General features: G+C 36.7%; 1 protein-coding gene and 1 pseudogene across 1 annotated transcript in view; both read right to left on the bottom strand.

Moving 5' to 3' along the window:
* Positions 1-21,836, bottom strand: part of ADAM32 (ADAM metallopeptidase domain 32) — a 185,744-nt gene that overhangs the window by 18,430 nt on the left and 145,478 nt on the right. The window contains exons 19-20 of the mRNA XM_055335462.1: positions 15,982-16,081; positions 15,241-15,400 (exon numbers count right to left, since the gene is read on the bottom strand). Of these exons, the coding sequence (XP_055191437.1) occupies positions 15,241-15,400; positions 15,982-16,081 (260 nt within the window). The remainder of the gene's footprint in view (positions 1-15,240; positions 15,401-15,981; positions 16,082-21,836) is intronic.
* On the bottom strand, positions 5,024-5,785 carry LOC129516221 (ER membrane protein complex subunit 3-like; annotated as a pseudogene).

The following is a 21,836-nucleotide window of genomic DNA, read 5'->3' as shown; positions in this document are numbered from 1 at the left end:
GGCAACACCCTTTTTGAACTTGGCCACAGTAACTTCTTGCAAGATACATCCACGAAAGCAAAAGAAACAAAAGCAAAAATGAACTATTGGGACTTCATCAAGATAAGAAGCTTTTGCACAGCAAAGGATACAGTCCACAAAACTCAAAGACAACCTACAGAATGGGAGAAGATATTTGCAAATAACATATCAGATAAAGGGCTAGTTTCCAAAATCTATAAAGAACTTATTAAACTCAACAGCAAAGAAACAAACAATCCAATCATGAAATGGGCAAAAGACATGAAGAGAAATCTCACAGAGGAAGACATAGACATGGCCAACATGCACATGAGAAAATGCTCTGCATCACTTGCCATCAGGGAAATACAAATCAAAACCACAATGAGATACCACCTCACACCAGTGAGGATGGGGAAAATTAACAAGGCAGGAAACCACAAATGTTGGAGAGGATGCGGAGAAAAGGGAACCCTCTTACACTGTTGGTGGGAATGTGAATTGGTGCAGCCACTCTGGAAAACTGTGTGGAGGTTCCTCAAAGAATTAAAAATAGACCTGTCCTACGACCCAGCAATGGCGCTGTTAGGGATTTACCCCAAAGATTCAGATGCAATGAAACGCCGGGACACCTGCACCCCGATGTTTCTAGCAGCCATGTCCACAATAGCCAAACTGTGGAAGGAGCCTCGGTGTCCATCGAAAGATGAATGGATAAAGAAGATGTGGTTTATGTACACAATGGAATATTACTCAGCCATTAGAAACGACAAATACCCACCATTTGCTTCAACGTGGATGGAACTGGAGGGTATTATGCTGAGTGAAGTAAGTCAATTGGAGAAAGACAAACAGTGTATGTTCTCATTCATTTGGGGAATATGAATAATAGTGAAAGGGAATAGAAGGGAAGGAAGAAGAAATGTGTGGGAAATATCAGAAAGGGACACAGAACATAAAGACTTCTAACTCTGGGAAATGAACTAGGGGTGGTGGAGGGGGAGGAGGGCGGGGGATAGGGGTGAATGGGTGACGGGCACTGAGGGGGACACTTGACGGGATGAGCACTGGGTGTTATTCTGTATGTTGGTAAATTGAACACCAATAAAAATTTATTTATTAAAAATAATAATAATAAAAAAAATACCACGGACTTTCTTCAGAGAGTTGGAACAAATCATCTTAAGATGTGTGTGGAATCAGAAAAGACCCTGAATAGCCAGGGAATATTGAAAAAGAAAACCAGAGCCAGGGGCATCTCAGTGCCGGATTTCAAGTTGTACTACAAAGCTGTGATCATCAAGGCAGTGTGGTAGTGGCACAAAAACAGACACATGGATCAATGGAAACAGAATAAAGAACCCAGAAATGGGCCCTCAACTCTATGGTCAACTAGTATTCAACAAAGGAGGAAAGACTATCCACTGGAAAAAGACAGTCTCTTCAATAAACGGTGCTGGGAAAATTGGACATCCACATGCAGAAGAATGAAACTGGACCATTCTCTTACACCATACACAAAGATAAACTCAAAATAGATGAAAGATCTAAATGTGAGAATAATAATCCATCAAAATCCTAGAGGAGAACACAGGCAACACCCTTTTTGAACTTGGCCACAGCAACTTCTTGCAAAAATACATGTGTGAAGGCAAGGGAAACAAAAGCAAAAATGAACTATTGGGACTTCATCAAGATAAGAAGCTTCTGCACAGCAAAAGAAACAACACACTAAAAGACAACCTACAGAATGGGAGAAGATATTTGCAAATGACATATCAGATAAAGGGCTAGTATCCAAGATCTATAGAGAACTTATTCAACTCAACAGCAAAGAAACAAACAATCCAATCATTAAATAGGCAGAAGACATGAACAGAAATCTCTCCAAAGAAGACACAGACATGGCCAACAAGCACATGAGAAAATGCCTTGCATCACTTGCCATTAGGGAAATACAATATAAAGCACAATGACATACCACCTCACACCAGTGAGAATAGGGAAAACTAACAAGACAAGAAACAACAAATGTTGGAGAGGATGTGGAGAAAGGGGAACCCTCTTGCACTGTTGGTGCGAATGTGAACTGGTACAGCCACTCTGGAAAACTGTGTGGAGGTTCCTCAAAGAGTTAAAAATAGAGCCACCCTATGACCCAGTAATTGCACACTGCTGGGGATTTACCCCAAAGATACAGATGCAGTGAAATGGCAGGACACCTGCACCCTGATGTTTATAGCAGCAATGTCCACAATAGTCAAACTGTGGAAGGAGCCTGGTGTCCATCAAAAAATGAATGGATAAGCAAGATGTGTCTATATATACAATGGAGTATTACTCAGCCATTGGAAATGACAAATATCCACCATTTGCTTCAACATGGATAGAACTGAAGGGTATTATGCTGAGTTAAGTAAGACAATCAGAGAAGGACTAACATTATATGGTCTCATTCATTTGGGGAATATAAAAAATAGTGAAAGGGAATAAAGGGGAAAGGAGAAAAAATGAGTGGGATGTATCAGTGCGGGTAACAGAACATGAGAGACTCCTAACTCTGGGAAATGAACAAGGGGTAGTGGAAAGGTAGGTAGGCAGGGGGATGGGGTGACTGGGTGTTCGGCACTGAGGGGAGCACTTGACGGGATGAGCACTGGGTGTTATGTTATATGTTGGCAAATCAAACTCCAATAAAAAATATTCCAAAAAAAATAATCGTGTTAGAACAATTCAATATTCTTATGCAGAAAACAGCTACTCTATTCATACCTTTTAACCAATACAAACCTGAATTCAAATTGGATATAGGTCTATATGCAAAATCTAAAACTATAAAGCTTTTAGAAAAAACATAGAAGAATAATTTCATGAATTTTGGTTAGGCAAATATTTCTAGATACAAAATCAGTCATAATCTATAAAAAATTCATACATTGGATTTCATAAAAATTTAAAGTTTTGTTTTTTGAAAGAATAAAAAGATAAGCCTGAAACTACTCTTAGTCTACATATTTGCAATCCATATATTTAATAAGGCATTTCCTATGTAAAGAACATTCAAAATACAATAGTAAGATAACAACCCATTTTTAAAATGACTACAAGACCTGAACAACTCAGTAATAAAAAGATAGGCCAATTTAAAAATGAGGGCTTTCAGCTGGAATTACCATCTTCTAGCAATTTGTCAAAATGACCAGCACAAAGGGAAAGAGGATTGGCACAAGCTCTACATTCTTTAGGCCTTTTAGAAAACATGGGTCATTCCTTTAGCCACATACATGTGAGCCTACAATTAAGATATAATAAACATCAAGGAATTGGCACTGTTCAAAAAGGAATGTCCTACAATTGTTATCATGGCAAAACTGCAAGAGTCTATAATGTTACACATCCAACTAAAATTAAGGGCAAGATCCATGCCAAGAGAATTAATGTACATAATGAGTATAGCAAGCATTCTAAAAGCCAAGATAGTTTCCTGAAACACATGAAGGAAAATGATCAGAAAAAGAAGGAAGCCCAAAAGAAAGGGTTCAGTTGAAGCACCAATTTGTTCCACCCAGAGAAGCATATTTTGTGAGATCCAAATGAAAGGAGCCTGAGTTACTGGAACCCATTCCCTATAAATCATGACATAATAGGTACAAAAATAAATAAGTAAAAGACCTCTGAACTGTAAGTTAGTTAATTATTTAATTTTAAAGTAGGCAAAAGATTTGAACACACAGTTCTCAGAAAAAGAGGTACAGATGACAAATAACCCCATAAAAACTGACAATATCATTAGTCATTAGAGAAATGCAAATTAAAACCGCGAGATGCCACTACATACTATCAGAATTGCTAAAATTGAAAAAATAAATATATTACCATACCAAGCATTTGCAAGAATGTGGAGGAACTAGAATTCTCACATATTAGTGGCTGGAATATAAAATGGTACACCTGATTCAAAAAATAGTCTTTAGAAGTCAAACATACCTACCATATTACCTTACCATTTCATTCTAAGGCATCAGCCCAAGATAAAGAAAGCACATATTCATAGAGACTTGCATATAAATGTTCATGGTAGCTTTAGTTATACCAGTTAAAATTTGAAAACAACCCATACATCTATCAACAGATGAATGGATGAACAAGTTATGCTATATTTGTACAAGTGAATGCCTATCAGCAATAAAAAAATACAGCTATGATATACATAAGAGCATGGATGGATTGCATAATAATTATGGTGAATGAAATAAATCAGACAAAAATAGAGAGTACATACTGTATGATTCTATTTATAAAAATCCTAGAAAATGCAAACTGAACTGTAATGACAGAAAGCATATCAGCAATACTGTGGGGATAAAGGAGATGGCAGAGAAAGAAGTAGTGATTACCAAGGAACATAAGTAAGATTTTAGGCATGACAGATATCTTCATAATCCTTTTTTTTGATATCTTCATAATCTTGATTGTGGTGATGGCTTCAGGAGTTTCATGAGTGTTGCTTTTCAAATTATCAAAACATACTAGATTATGTACTTAAAGCATATACAACTTACTGTATGTCAATTGTACCTCAATAAAACTATTATTTTTAAAAAGAACAAGCTATCACATAACAACATGGTGAATCTCAAATGCATTATGCTAAGGGAAAGAAGGCAGACTCCAAAGGCTACACACTGTATAACTCCATTTATACAAAATACTGAAAATATAGGCAAAACTACAGCAAAGAAGACAGATCTTCAGTGCCAGGAGGTGGAGGTGGGTTTGGAGGGAATTTGGGGGTAATAGAATTATTCTATACTTTATTGTCATCATGGTATGTGGATATATTTGTTAAACTCATAGAATTACACACACTAAAATTTTTAATTTTACTATATGTAAACTATAACTCAGTTTTTATTTATTTTATTTTTTTTCATGCATCTTCCATTTTATTCTGAGAGGCTCCAGCTCAAACCAAAGTTACAAAGTTAACCACTACTCTGAGTAGCAAATCCCTCCTTGGTCTTCAATAAATAGAGGTCTGTAATTCCTTTTTGAACATGCCTTCAAAGTGGAGATCTTTGGCCATGAGCTTCTCTTCGACATCATCTATTGCCCACTGGTGATCCATCAGCTCCAAAGCTTCCTACTCTGTCTTGAAAGCTTTGTTGGTGTCCGCAGGCATGGCCTGCATCATCCGTGACTGGTCAGCAGCATTACCTTGGCCCAGAATCAGAGAGTAAATGCTCCGAAGCCCAAAGACATTGAGGAAGTACCAGGATGCAGAGCTCACCCAGGATGCATCTAATGTGAGTAGTTCAATTCCCTGCTGTAGCATAGGCTTAAAACAGAGAGTCAGTGGAAATGGGACCTTGGTTGTGACAAAGCCGGAGAATGTCATGTTGATCCAGCCACCAATAAGAATCATAGGGAGAACATTTGTCACATTGCCTTTCATCATGTCTGTGAGCATAGTGGGATCAGTCATAGGAGAAGGAGGCACTACCTTCCTTTTAGTTTTTTTTTGAAAGATCCATCCTCTGGGTTGTTGTAGTAATATTTTCGTGTCAAGAAAGACGTTGGGAATGTATTTTCCATTTTCCCTGAGGACTCTGCTTCGAGTTAGGACTTGACTGTCGGAGACTTGTTCCTGAGTGAGCTTCTTGTCACTCTGCAGCAGGATGGACACGTAGTGGTGGATCATGCCCACAAAGAAGGTGATGATAACGATGGGTAGGACCACCTAAAGGCGGATGTTGGAGTCAAGCAGCAGCTCCAGCCCCACCATCTTCACAGACAGCCGGCTCCCACCCGGTGTAGCCGGGTTTCTCCTCCCATGGGGTGCGAAGGCCCCTCTTCTATTTCGCTTATGGCTTTCCCACACCTCCCGGCCCTACTGGCCCGGGACCAACTCCAGCTTCTGCCCTAGTGCACTGCCCCCAGCCGGGCCGCCGGGTCGCCCACTTCCCTAACTCAATTTTTAAAAGACTAATTCTATGTCAAAAGGAAAGAAGAAAAAGGAGGAAGAGGAGAAGGAAAACAATCATCACTGCTATCACCACCAAGAAGGCCAGAATTGAAGACCCTAAAATACAGGAATTGCAGAAAGATAGAATGGGTGTCAGTCTCTGAAGAGATAATGTTGAGAATTTTCTAGAATTGAAGAAAACTTTATAATTAAAGAATATCCTGAGTTCAAAACTGGATAAATAAACTCATCAGAACAACTAATAATTTAGAAACATAAGACTTTGGACAAAAATACTTGGAAAGCTAACTTAAATAAATACAGCTTAAGCATAAAGGTAAAAACGAATTAATGAAACTGCAAACAGACATCTTATCATCAACAGTAAGTGCTAGAATTCAAGGGCACATCACAAAAGCGCTTAGAGATATAATTGTTCACCTAAAATGCTATACTCATACAAAAGTAAAAATGAAATAAAGCCATTTTCAGGCATATAAGTCAAATAGATTATTACACATAGACCACCGCTGGAATAACTACTAAGACATATGCTTCCCAAGAATAAAACTGACCTAGAATGAAAAAAGCAAGATTCCATAAAGAATGGTGATGATTGTGGTATCACAAGCCATGTGATTAAATTTCATAATACTACATACACATACACACACATTCTTAAAAATAAGCACTAAAAAAGATTTCATGTAAATGCTGAATATGAATACGGTCTATAGTTTAATTAACAATATTGTACCACTATCAATTCCCTAGCTGTGAAAATGCACTATGTTAATGTAAGATGTTATCATTGGTAAAACTCAAATGAAGGGTATAAGGAAACTGCTATTTTTGCAACTTTTTATATTTCTTAAATTATTTAAGAACAAATAGTTTAAAAGAGAGGAATAGTAAGCAAAGACCTGAGAAATATAATAGGTAATCCTAGCAAGTGCTGACTAAACATATTAATAACAAAATAACACTAACTTATTTGGGGTAAAGTGAAGAGCCAAACGACAAACAAATGGAAGAGAGGCTAGTGTTATGAGATGTATAATGATTAAACTTAGGCATTGTATAACATTAACTTTATAGTTATAAATACTAAAATTTAAAGAAAATCATTTTTAAAAAATATAAAAATGTGCAAAGTAATAGAAAAAAGCAGAAAAAAACAATAAAGAAAATAGATTTAGGGACAAAAAAGAAAATATGCAAAAAATGTAAGTAAGAAAAAATAAAATGGCAATTTTCAGTCTAAATATATGCCACTGAGTTAGGGACAGATGGGGTTAGGCAGGGAAAGATAAGGGAAAGGCCCAGAGTCAGTCTCTCATAAATCTCTGAGATCCCATAAATCCCAAGAACACCGAGAGGCTCCAGAGTCAGGCTCCTACCAATCCCAAGGGAACAGAGATAAAGTAGCAAAAACAGAGAAAGAATAAATAAAAGTAAACCTGGTACCCTAAGTCCAAAATGTTAAAAAGTATCTATTTCCCTGTGATGGTTGCCAAGTAATCACATAAACTCACCAGACCCAAAGTCAGCTGTATGCCAATCACTCAAGAAAGCACAAAAAAATCTCAAGACCGTGGGCTTACTGGTTAGGTTCTCAATAAAAGGCCTGCCAAAAAGCCTTCAGTGGCAACCCTTTCAGGACCCCTCTCACTTCTGAGAGCTTTCCCTGTATCTTTGCTTAATAAATTTCTATCGCTTTACTCACTCTACATTGCCCACGAGATTCATTCTTTGACTCTATGAGATAAGAACCTAGCTCTCCTGTATCACCATCATATGTTAAACATACATGCATAGCAAACTCCATTATTGTGTCCCATATGAAGGCTGTTTATAAGACATCAACTAAAAACAAAGAAAGCTTGAGAATAAGGGATGAAAAAAACATATACTAGGCAAGTCTAAATTTCAAAGATCAAGTTGGTATAGCAATATAAATCAGTGAGAATAGTATTTAAGGTAAAATTATTAATGACAAAAGGGTAATATGTGATTGGGAGAGGCAAGATGGCAAGAAGCATGTCATAAGAATAAGGGTCCTCGTTTCATTTGGTCCCCCAAATTTATCTAGATAGCTTTCAAACCATCCTGAACACCTATGAATTCAACTTGAGATGTAAAGAGAGAGCAGGTGGGATGCTACAGAGAGAAAAGTGATCACTTCCTACAAGGTAGGAGTCTGAAGAGAAACTGAGGGGATATATCAGAAGATAAATGGCAAGGGGAGGGAGCCTCAGTAAGCCACTGCAGGAGAGCAGTACAGCGCACAGTCAGGAACTTTGGAAATCTGCTCCTGAGAGAGTCTTCCCTGCCTGAAAACTGCACAGTGGGGAAATAGGGCAGACTTGCAGGAGGGGCAGTGCAGTCTCAATATTCCCAGAGACAAAGTAAGAATAGGGGCGCCAAGGAGAAAGCTCACTGGCAAACCATGGTCCAATTGTGGGACTTAAGCCTCCTAGGTCCTGGCAAATGGCTAGAAGGCAGCAACCCTCCAAGGGCATCTGGGAGAGGCAGGCCAGTTTTTTTTTTTTTAAGATTTTATTCATTTTTTCATGAGAGTCACAGAGAGAGAGAGAGAGAGAGAGGAGAGAGAGAGAGAGAGAGGCAGAGACACAGGCAGAGGGAGAAGCAGGCTCCTGCAGGGAGCCTGACGTGGGACTGGATCCTGGGTCTCCAAGATCACGCCTTGGGGCTGAAGACAGCGCTAAATTGCCGAGCCACCCGGGGTTAAGGCAGACCAAGTTTTGAAGTCCAGCAGCTGAGCTCTCTCTGCCCTGAGAGTCAGCAGCACACAGGAGTGGGCTATCTTCTGTCCCATGGAGAGGCGGCACCTGGGAGGGCACAAGACAGTGAAAGCTCTCCCGCCAGTAGGTGGCATTCAATTTGTACGAATCAGTACCCCCCCCCCCCCCCCCCCCCCGTGCCTGCCCTCAGAAGGATCTAGGCCAGTGTGCACTGAGAGATTGCGGTTCAGTACACGTGGGAGCTCTTGGCTCTGGGGCTGGAGATCTGGACACCATCATGTCTTACTTTTGTCTTTTCTCCTTTCACCTGGGAGAGGTGCGGCCTCTAGGGAACAAAGGCATCACAGGACAAACAGCTCACACTGAGCCTGGCCACCTGGCAAGGGGTGAGGCATCTCTACCCTCTCCACCCCCGACAGACACTTGAGAATCAGACTACAATATTTTACCAACTCTTTGTTTTTACATTTTTTTCCTTTTTGATTTTCATACTTCTACAATTACACATCTGAGATATATTCTTCATTTTTGAATTCCTTTCAATGTATTCAATTTAATTTTGATAGATATGTAAGTTATGGGTTTGGGGGTTTTGTTTTTTATTTTTCCTGTTCTGTTTTGTTTTATAAAGGTGAAAGTTAGTACCTCCTAACAAATGGACCAAAATACACTCAAAACCAAGTGGAATACTCTGTTGGTCGACTCTAAGATTATGTTTTCTTCCTTTTCATTCTACCCTATTTCCTTGATTTCATTCTGTAGTTTCTGTTCTTTCTCTATGTAAGTTTTGCTGGTTTACACAATTTTGGAATTACACACCTTATAACCTCCAGAACAAAATACACTCAGAAACCAAGAGGAATAACTCTTGGACTCTTGAGATTTTATTCATTTATTCATGAGAGATACAGAGAGAGAGAGAGAGGCAGAGACACAGGCAGAGGGAGAAGCAGGCTCCATGCAGGGAGACCAATGTGGGACTTGATCCCGGGGCTCCAGGATCATGCCCTGGGCTGAAGGCAGGTGCTAAACCACTGAGCCACCCAGGGATCCCCTAAAGAGAAATTATAAAAGCAGCTTAAGACAAGAAATTATGAACTTATGTGGGGAGAAATATCAGATTAAAAATAGCAAAGGACACCTGGGTGGCTCAGCTGTTGAGCATCTGCCTTTGGCTCAGGGCGTGATCCCAGGATCCGGGATCAAGTCCCACATCAGGCTCCCTGCATGGAGCCTGCTTCTCCCGCTACCTATGTCTCTGCCTCTCTCTCTCTCTCTCTCTCTCTCTCTCTCTCTCTCTGTGTGTGTGTGTGTGTCATGAATAAATAAATTAAATCTTAAAAAAAAAAAGATTAACAGCAGACCTACTCACAGAGACCTGGCAGGCTAGAAAGGGCTGGCAGGACATATTCAGGGTACTAAATGAAAAAAACATATAGCCAAGAACACTTTATCCAGCAAGGCTGTCATTCAGAATAGAGGAGAGATAAATAAGATAGATAAATCCCTAGCCAGTCTTATTAAAAAGAGAAGAGAAAAGAAAGGGAGGGAATACATCCAAACTCATTCTATGAGGCCAGCATTACCTTGTTCCCAAAACCAGGCAAAGACCATCAAAAAAGTATAATTACATACCAATAACCCTGATCAACATGGATGCAAAAATTCTCACCAAGATACTAGCCAGTAGGATCCAACAGTACATTAAGAGGATTTTTCACCACAACCAAGTGGGATTTGTCCCTGGGATGAAAGGGTGGTTCAATATTCATAAAAAAATCAACACAATGTGATCTGATGGATCAGATCAATAAAAGAAAAGACAAGAACTATATGATCCTCTCAATAGAGGCAGAGAAAGCATTTGACAAAATACAGCATCCATTCCTGATCAAAATTCTTCCAAGTTTTGAGGGAACATTCCTCAATATCATAAAAGACATTTATGAAAAGTCACAGTGAATATCATTCTTCATGGGGAAATACATAGCTTTCTCCTAAGGTCAGGAACACGAGAGGGATGTCCACTCTCACCACTGCTATTCAACATAGTACTAGAAGTCTTAGCCTCAGCAATCAGACAACAAAAAGAAGTAAAAGGCATTCAAATTGGTAAAGAAGTCAAACTCACCCTCTTTGCAGATGACATGATACTGTACGTAGAAAACCCAAAATATTCCACCTCAAGATTGCTAGAACTCATATAGCTATCCAGCAATATGGCAGGATATGAAACCAATACACAGAAATAAGTGGTATTTCTGTACACTAACAATGAGACTGGAGAAAGAAATTAAGGAATCAATCCAATTAAAATTGTACCCAAAGGGTAAGAGACCTAGTAATAAACATAACCAAAGAGGTAAAGGATATATACCCTAAATAACCAAAGAGGTAAAGGATATATACCCTAAAAACTGCAGAACACTTCTGAAAGAAATTGAGGAAGACACAAAGAGATGGAAAAACATTCCATGTTCATGGATTGGAAGAATTAATATTGTGAAAATGTCTATGCTACCCAGGGCAATTTACACATTCAGCACAATCCCTACTAAAATACCATGGACTTTCTTCACAGAGTTGGAACAAATAATCTTAAGATTTTATGGAACCATGAAAGACCCTGAATAGCCAGAAGAATATTGAAAAAGAAAACCAACGCTGGGGGCATCACGATGCCTGACTTCAAGCTGTATTATAAAACTGTGATCATCAAGACAGTATGGTACTGACACAAAAAGAGACACATAGAACAATGAAACAAAATAGAAAACACAGAAATGGACCCTCAACTCAATGGTCAATTCATCTTTGACAAAGCAGGAAAGAATATCCAATGGAGGGCAGCCCTGGTGGCTCAGTGGTTTAGTGCCACCTTCGACCCAGGGCCTGATCCTGGAGTCCCGGGATCGAGTCCCATGTCGGGCTCCCTGCATGGACCCTGCTTCTCCCTCTGCCTGTGTTTCTGCCTCTCTCTCCCTGTATCTCTCATGAATAAATAAATAAAATCTTTTTAAAAAAAAGAATATCCAATGGAAAAAAGACTGTCTTCAGTAAATGGTGTTGAGAAAATTGGACAGCCATGTGCAGAAGAATGAAACTGGACCATTCTCTTTTGCCACTCTCAAAGATAAACTGAAAATGGTTGAAAGACCTACATGTGAGACAAGAATCTACCAAAATCCTAGAGGACAACACAGGTAACAACCTTTTGGAACTTGGTCACAGCAACTTTTTGCAAGACATATCTATGAAGGCAAGGAAAACAAGAGCAAAAGTGGACTATTGGGACTTCATCAAGATGAAAAGTTCCTGCACAGCAAAGGAAATAGTCAACTAAAAATCCCTACAGAATGGGAGAAGACATTTGCAAATGACATATCAGATAAAGGGCTAGTATATCTAAGATCTATAAAAAATTTATCAAATCAATACCCCAAAAACTAATCCAGTCATGAAATGGGCAGAAGACATGAACAGACATTTCTCCAAAGAGACCTACACATGGCCAAAAAGCACATGAAAAAATGCTCCACATCACTTGCCATCAGAGAAAAACAAATCAAAACCACAATGAGTTACTATGTCATTGTGGCTAAAATTAACAAGACAGGAAACAACAAATGTTGGCAGTGATATGGAGAATGGAAACCCTCTTGCACTGTTGTGGGAATGCAAGCTAGTACAGCCACTCTGGAAAATGGTGTGGAGGTTCCTCAAGAAGTTAAAATAGTGCTACCCTATACTATGACCCAGCAATTGCACTACTGGGTATTTACCGCAAAGATACAGATATAGTGAGACGATGGGACACCTGCACCCTCAATGCTTACAGCAGCAATGTCCACAATAGGCAAACTGTGGAAGGAGCACGATGTCCTTCAACAGATGGATGAAGAAGATGTTGTATGTATGTAACATACACACACACACACACACACACACACAGACACAACAGAATATTAGTCATCAGAAAGGATAAATACCTACCATTTGCCTCATCATGGATGGAACTGGAGAGTATTATGCTGAGTGAAGTAAGTCAATTGGAGAAAGACAAGCATCTTATGGTTTCACCCATATGTGGAATATAAGCAATAGTGAAATGGACTATAGGAAAAGGAAGGAAACTGAGTGGGGAAAAATTAAGAAGACAAACCATGAGAGACTCCTAACTCTCGGAAAGAAACAAAAGGATGCAGAAGGGGAGAAGGGTGGGGGGATGGGGTGATTGAGTGATAGGCACTAAGGAGGGCACTTGATGGGATAAGCACTGGATGTTATATGTTGGCAAATTGAATTTAAATAAAATATTCATTCATTCATTCATTCATTCATTCATTCATTCATGATAGACATAGAGAGAGTGAGAGAGGCAGAGACACAGGAGGAGGGAGAAGCAGGTTCCATGCCGGGAGCCCGACATGGGACTCCATCCCGGGACTCTAGGATGGCACCCTGGGCCAAAGGCAGGCACTAAACCGCTGAGCCACCCATGGATCCCCTAAATAAAATATTTTTTAAAAGATAATATACCAAGAAATCATAAGTAAATTGAACATTATGCATTTAGTGATTGCCTAAGATTTTATAAAGCAAAAGTTTCAATAATCAGAAGAAAGCCATGAAATATTGAAAAACTTTGCCTCTCATACAAAATAAATTAACCAGAAGATGGGGGGAAATCCCAATAATATGAAAATGATTTGAAACAATGTAATTAAAAAGCATGTTTTTGAAACAAAAAAACAAACATATCATGTTTGTTGAAGCATACCTACAAGCATACATTTTTACAAAAATTGACTTCCTTTCCGGTTCCAACATTTAATAATAAACCATAGAAACAAGTCCCTCCTGATAAGGTAATAAAATTAGAAAATATTTTTTTTCAGCAAACTAAGTCATATATTTGGAAACTAAAGACTATAATTTATTCATCACTTAAACAAGAAATCATACTGGATATTCCTAATTTTAAAAAATATTTTATTTATTTATTCATGAGAGACACAAACAGAGGGAGAGAGAAAGAGGCAGAGACACAGGGAGAGGGAGAAGCAGGCGCCATGCAGGGAGCCCTGTGGGACTCGATCCTGGGTCTCCAGGATCACACCCTGGGCTAAAATGACTGAGCCACCTGGGCTGCCCATTGATATTTCTAATTTTTTTAACTAAATGTCAACTACATATTAAAAACTGAAAAGTATGCATGAAATGATATGTAAAAGGGAAAATTTTAGCTTTAAAAGCATATGCTGGAAATAAGATTGAAAATTAATTCTAAAAAAAAAAGAGCATTAGACTCAAGAAAGCTAGAATTAAAACAGAGCAGAAGTAAAGAGAGCAGAAAGGAAAAAGAGCAAAACTCAAGGATAATAAACACTAAGGAAATACAGAGATCTCAACAAATCTCAAAGTTATATTTTTCAAATTACCAATAAAATATAAAAACCTCTGAGAAGACTGCTCATGAGAAAGGGGAAAAAAAAACACAGAAACAAAATTATAATTAGAAGAGGAAATGTACCTATAAAGAAAGTATAAATATTTAAAATTATATATAATTCCAAAATAAAATAAATAAAATATAATTCCAGATTTGGCATACTGATACAGCCATACATAGCAGGAATATGTAATACACATCAACTTTCAGTGTAGAGGTTGTTCTCTGCAGACAGAGAGATAATCCTAGAAGGGGATTGCAGCTGTAAATGCAATGGATTATTTCATAAAAGAACCAAGAAAAATATTAACATTGTTTCTTTCCAGGTGGGCAAATGAGAATTTCTTACTGTGTTCTCTTTGTGTTTGAATTATTTTTTAAAAATTAATAATGCTCAGGTGCCTGGGTGGTTCAGTCCATTAAGCATCTGACTCTCAATTTGCCTTGGGTCATGATTTCAGGGTCATAAGATTGAGTCCCCTATCAGACTCTAGGCTCAGCGTGGAATCTCCTTCAGACTCTCTCTTTCCACCAGCCCCTTACCCCTGCTTGTATGCATGCTCACTGTCTCTAAAAAAATTAAAAGCATATGCTAAAATCTAAATTATAAATTTGCCTTCTGAATACTTTACCCATAGATTATTTTCAAAGTTATTTCTTACATGAAGCATCAACAAACATTGAAATATTTTATCTGTGATAAGGCCTAGGAATTTGCTTTTCTAATAAATATTTCTGTGCTTCTCCTGTAGGTAACACAGATCACACTTTGAGAACCATTAAAGTATTTGAAAGCAATAGAAAAAGATACATTTGAGTTCTTCCTCTATCAATTTCCAAGGCAATGACTTTGGCAAATTATTTAAACTATCTATACTCCAAAATTTTTGCGTCTTTAAAATGGGGATATTCAAAAACTATCCCACAAAATTAAATGAGATATTTACATAGTACTCAAAATTTCTGTAAAATGTGTAGTTGCTGCTCATGATACTGCCTTATATATGATTAGAGTCAAATGGTACTAAAGTTTAATTTTGGAACACAAATTCGATTACTCGCTACTTAGGGATTCCTCTTCCTTGTTGAACCACTTTTTCGAACTATTCCATGAAACAGCTATTATGGTTGCTATGATGAGAACAGGTAAAGCAATGTAGAAACCTAGAAGCCACCGGTTCTTTTCAGCCTTTCTAAAAGCACTTTCCATGGTTAAACCTAAAAATAAAAATACATTTAAATCAGAATTAAAAAAATAAGCCACTACTTTTATTTTCAAGCTGCAGCAAAGCAATTACAATGTTCATAATTTTTGTTGTTATTCAAGGAACATGGAAAAATAATAATAGAATCATAATACTTAGAATTATCTCTACAACCTCCCATTCCAAAAAATTATAAAATAAGTTCCAGAAAGTTCCAATGTATTCTACATTATACAGAAGCTATAGCAAAATCTCACTATAGCACTATAAGTTGGACCCAAAAACTTCAATGATACATAATGTGGGATTATGTAATTGCAAGATTATCCCACAAATTTACAGGATATCCTAAAGGAGAAGGTCAATGATATCAGTCAATACAAATTATAAGAGATACTCTCAGTTTTAATCATGATATTGAGAATTAATATTAAAAGAATAATATTAAGAAGACACATTTGCTTTTCATTTCTTGAACAGAAGACTATTTAATTGCAAATATTGACTTCTAAGTGGCAAAAATCTAACTGCTTTTGTGAAGATAAGCAATTTGAGAATTTATTAACTGAATATATAAAGATATTAGATACTTGCCCTGTTTCCCAGACAAACTAGAAGCTTCTCTGCCACGCCTTTGACAATATGGAGGCTGGTAGCCATCAAAACAATGGCACGTTCCTTGGGAATTGCATACCTAGGATCATTTTTAAAAACTTAAATGATCATTTTAAACTATTTTCTCATAAAAGGTAAAATTATCAGATAGATCATCAAGCCTACCTGTGTATTTTCATTTAGTATAATTTTATTTATTTACAGAGATAATCCTACAAATCAAATGTTTGGTTTCTAATGCACACACAAGCACACAGACACACAGTTTATTAAAAAGCTATAGAGGCTTATAGAATTTACATTAAGAAATTTAACACTGTCAAATATTCACCTGAAAACTTAGTTTGTAATTTCAGAAACATACCCTTAAATATTAATGAAAATGAGACACATCCAGTGATATCCTGGAGCCAGCTAGTACCATCTCCAGAGCTGATCATGCACATCTCTTCCTATCTCCAAGTTCAGTGACATTATGTGGTAGCCTGAAGTATTTGCACTTAAAAATGAGCATTTTACCCTTCCCCACTTTCCTCCACCAAGATTGGGTTGTGTTTTGTTTGCTTTAAAAAAAAAAGATTTTATTTATTTATTTGACAGACACGGACAGATAGAGAGAGAAAGAGAGAGAACAAGCTGGGGGCAAGAAGTGGGGCAGAGGGAGAAGCAGACTCCTTGCTGAGCCGGGAGTCCAATTCCTGGGCCTGGATCCCAGGACCCAGAGATTATAACTCGAGCTGAAGGCAGACGCTTAACTGATTGAACCATGCAGGTACCCCTATTAGATTTTTAATCTAGGGTTTTTTGTATATATAAAATTCATTCATTAGTAGTGTTTTAAAGCAGTTGGTAAAAATTAACTAAATGTTAATATTAGCTATGCCAAGTTTTCTAATTATTCTTTCTTGTATTGTTTATTCAAATCTTTGATATTGTTTTCAGGAAAGTTTTGTGGTTTTCTTCATGTGATGTAAATATTTCTTCTTAAAATTATTTCTCCATATTCCATAGCTAGCTTTTAGTGTTATTAGGGATCTTTTCCCATTACATTTAGAATATAGGAAATTTAATAATGTTTGCACATTCATTTCTGTTCATGCAACTTACTAAACTAGAAGACTTGAAACATTCAGTAGAAGCCCCAGAAAAGTCTTTACTTTACTAGTAGCAGTGAATTTACCCAAGAGAAAAAGATATTTCTAAATCTTCCTTATCAAAGTTTAAAAACAAGCCTTGATCAAACTGTTTTGCAAGTAACTTAACTGCCCCCCCAACCACAATGTACAGCAATCTTAAAGGAAAACAACAAAATCTTACATTCTACAATATAATATCTAGCATAAAAAAATAACCATTCAGTAGTCACTGGATACTTGGGCAGTTTCCATAATTTGGCTATTATACGTAATGTGGCTATAAATACTGGGGTGCATATATCCTTTGAGTTAGTGTTTTTGTAGTCTTTGGGTAAATACTCAGTATCATTGCTGAATTCAGTAAAGTCACAGATACAAAATCAAAATATAGAAATCTGTTGCATTTCTATACACCAATAATGAAGCAACAGAAATAGAAATCAAGGACTCAATCCCATTTACAACTGTATTAAAAACAATAAGATATCTAGGAATAAACCTAATCAAAGACGCATAAGACCTGTACTCCAAAAGCTATGAAAAACTGCTGAAAGAAATTGAAGATGACAAATGAACTGGAAAATATATTCTATGCTCATGGATTGAAAGAACAAATATTGCTAAAATGTCTATCCTAGCTAAAGCAATCTACACATTAAATACAATCCCTATCAAAATACCAACAGCATTTTGGGACACCTGGGTGGACCAGTTGGTTAAGTGTCTGTTGATTTTGCTTCGAGTCATGATCTCAGGGTTGTAGGATTGAGCCCTGCTTCAATTGCCATGCTTGAGATTCTCTCTTCTCCTCTCTCTTTCCTCCCTCCCTGCTCACATGCATGCTTTCTCTCTCTCTCTCTCTCTATCTCTCTCTCTCTTTCAAATAAATAAATAAGTAAATAAATAAATAAATAAATCTTTAAAAAAATACCAATAGCATTTTTCACAAAGCTAGAAGAAACAATCCTAAAATTTGTATGGAATCACAGAAGACTTCAAATGGCCTAAGCAACCTTGAAAAAGAAAAGCAAAGCCACAGGCTTAACAATTCTGGACTTCTAGTTATATTACAAAGCTGCAGTGATCAATATACTGCCATACTATATGATACTGGCAGAAAAATAGATACACAGATCAATGTGACAGAATAGAAAACTCAGAAGTGAAAGCACAACTCTATGGCCGATTAATCTTTGACAAAGCAGGGAAGAATATCCAATGGGAAAAAAAGGCAGTCTCTTCAACAAATGATGTTGGAAAACTAAACAGTAATATGTAAAAGAATGAAACAGGACCACTTTATTACATCATAAACAAAAATAAACTCAAAATAAAGACCTAAATGTGAGACAGGAAACCATCAAAATCCTAGAGAATATAGGCAGTAACCTCCTTGACATCAGCGGTAGCAACTTCCTTCTACATTAATGTCTCCTGAAGCAAGGGAAACAAAAGCAAAAATAAACTACTGGGACTTTATCAAAATAAAAATCTTCTGTACAGTGAAGGAAATAATCAACAAAACTAGAAGACAACCTATGGAATGGGGAAAGATACTTGCAAATGACATATCTGATAAAAAGTTAGTATTCAAAATATAAAAAGAGCCTAGAAAACTCAACAGTCAAAAAAATAATCCAATTTAAAAATTGGCAGAAGACGTGAATAGACCTTTTTCCAAAGAAGACATACAGATGGCCAACAGACACATGCAAAGATGCTCAACATCTCTTATCAGGGAAATACAAATCAAAACTACAATGGAGTATCACCTCACACCTGTCATAATGGCAAAAATCAACAGCACAAGCAATAACAGGTGTTGGCAAGGATGTGGAGAAAAAGGATCCCTCTTGCCTTGTTGGTGAGAATGCAAAGTGTTGGCAGCCACTCTGGAAAACAGTATAGAGGTTCCTCAAAAAGTTAAAAATAGGACTACTTACAATCTAACAATTATACTATTAGGAATGGTTTTCTGATCAACACATGGTTATTAAAACTTTAAGGATGTGTTCAATCTTACTGTATGCTCAATAGTCAAAGTATATTAAATAAAATCATAGTAGAAAACTTTTTATTCATGAATCAAATTGACATACATTAAAAAATAGTACTTAGACTTGAAAGGAAGAATTGAGAGAGACATTCACAAAGCTTATTACCGTAGAATAAATTTATAAACTTTCTAGAAAGCACTTAAAAATTTTTAGGTAAATATCTTAAAGAGATTACCCTCTTAAACTCTACAATCCACTTCTGGAAATCTGTCCCACTGAAATAACAATAATGCTTACAAATGTTTATATACAAATTTCTCATCAATGCAAAGTTCAATAATAATGAAAAATCAAACATCATATGATATTTAGCATATGGGAATGGTTAAAATAAATAAATTTATGTAGTATTTTCTAAAATAATTTTTAGGCAATGTATAAAACATGGAAAAACTCTTAGCCCAGGGTGTGATCCTGGAGACCTGGGATTGAGTCCCACGTCAGGCTCCCTGCATGGAGCCTATTTCTCCCTCTGCCTGTGTCCCTGCCTCTCTTTCTCTTTGTGTCTCTCATGAATAAATAAATAAAATCTTAAAAAAAAATTCTTAGGAGTGAAAATGCTTTGGGTAGAAAAAGCATGGTATTACCCTCTATACATAGTACCATGTCTTCTTAGTTGAATCAATGATTAAATGAATGAGGCTGTCCTCTCATACATGAACATATTTGATGATTAAATACATTTACACACACATTTGAACACATATATACACATGGACAAAGAAATGAAGCTTGAAGGAGAAGAGTTATATCTGTATTATAAAAAAATATGTTAATTTTTTGCTTTCTACTTTAGATTTCTAAATTTTCCAAGTCTTTCAAGATAAATAAGTAGAACTTTCATCATGAAGAAAGAAAATAAGCAATACCTGGAAATTTGAAGGAGTGAAAACTTGCATTGTCATTACTTCAGCAATTGCCCTCTTGGACAAATTTAGTCTCCAGATAAGTTCTCTTTGACATGCCCAGAGTGTTCAAAGGTAATATTTGTAACACTCATTGCTCAAGAGGATTGGGGATAAGGGAGAGGGGGAAGAGGTAATTTTTTTACATTGTAAGTAAAATTAAAAGTGCTTTGGCATTGTGAAAAATAATTTGGCTTTAATAAATCTATCATTAAAATTTAAATATATACTCCAACCAAGTAGTCACACTTCTGGTGATCTTTCCACAGCAATATAAGTACTAGCTTGCAAGGATATACATATACAAAGATACGTATTAAATCTATATCTACGTATTAGAAACATCAAATTGTTAAATGAAAAAAGTAAGATACATAAAAGTATGATACATTATATGTATCTATCTAGTTAATATTAAGAGATAGATAAATGGATAGATGTACGTTCAGTAAATATTTGAGTTCTTTTTATGTGCCAAGTATAGTTCTGAGCTCTTGCTAACACCAAAGAATACATGTGTATATGAATATAGCTCTGCATGATTAAATGTGTCTAGAATAAACAATGTAGTAATGATACATGGTAGATTGATAACAAGAGAACAAAAAATGCGATAACATTGGTCATTTCAGTGAACATATATGTATATAAACATACATGCATGCACAGAGACATTTAAAAGAATAACCTAAATAAAAAACATAATTAACTAGGTGTGTCAACGGCAACACAACTGTTTAATGTCTATGGTTATATACCAAATGAGTCTTGTTTTTTTACTCTCTTGGCATATTTAGATTTGTGAACCCTGAAAGAAAGTTTTCAACAGAAAATATTTTTAATTTGGATAATGATTTACACTTGTATTCAAGTGTGAGTTTTTTTAACTTACTAACTATACACTACAATCTGTTTTCCCCTTATTATTCTAATATTGTGTGATTTTAAAAAAGATTTTATTTATTTATTCATGAGAGAGAGAGAGAGAGAGAATGAGAGAGGCAGAGATACAGGCAAAGGGAGAAGCAGGTTCCATGCAGGGAGCCCAATGTGGGACTCGATCTCCAGGATCATGCCCTGGGCCAAAGGCAGGCACTGAAGCACTGAGCCACCCAGGGATCCCCCTATTGTGTGATTTTTACTTTATGCTAATATTCTGGAAGGCAATCCACAGAAAGACAGTTTGCCTAGGCCAACTCACTCAATGCCAGTTTCATTAACAGTCAACCCATCATGTAGTTACTTAGTATTTGGAATGCCAAATGATTAAATCTCAGTATTTACACAGAAATTGATTGAGTGGGTTGGCTGTTAATACACTGGAAGATTTCTGTGAAGTTTTCATTTTCAGCAGTTTACACAAAAGTGTATTTTAATAAACTTTCCACTCACATATGCCCAATTTATATCTCTAGCTAGAGCAGCAGAGACCCACTATTTAAAATTTTTGTGAGAACAAACACAGAAAACAAGTTCCTGGTCTAGCATGTGAGGAGTTTGAGGGTTACCAACCCACTCTAATAACTAAAAAGATGAATAAACCAAAAATTAACAATTCTTATATCCATCAGAAAGGTGAGATCACAGGACAAGCTATCACCTCCAAAATTAGAGACATAGGCAGGCAAATTCACAGAATCACAATCTATCAGAACAGAAACCCACGTGGGAATTAGTACCAGGGTAGAAAAAATTAAACTGTCATTGATGTATGACTTGAGGCTCAATTTAGAGTT

Source organism: Nyctereutes procyonoides, unplaced genomic scaffold (genome assembly GCF_905146905.1).
Source record: "Nyctereutes procyonoides isolate TBG_1078 unplaced genomic scaffold, NYPRO_anot_genome, whole genome shotgun sequence".
NCBI classification, from domain to species: domain Eukaryota; kingdom Metazoa; phylum Chordata; class Mammalia; order Carnivora; family Canidae; genus Nyctereutes; species Nyctereutes procyonoides.
This window is presented reverse-complemented; position numbering and strand designations above follow the sequence as displayed.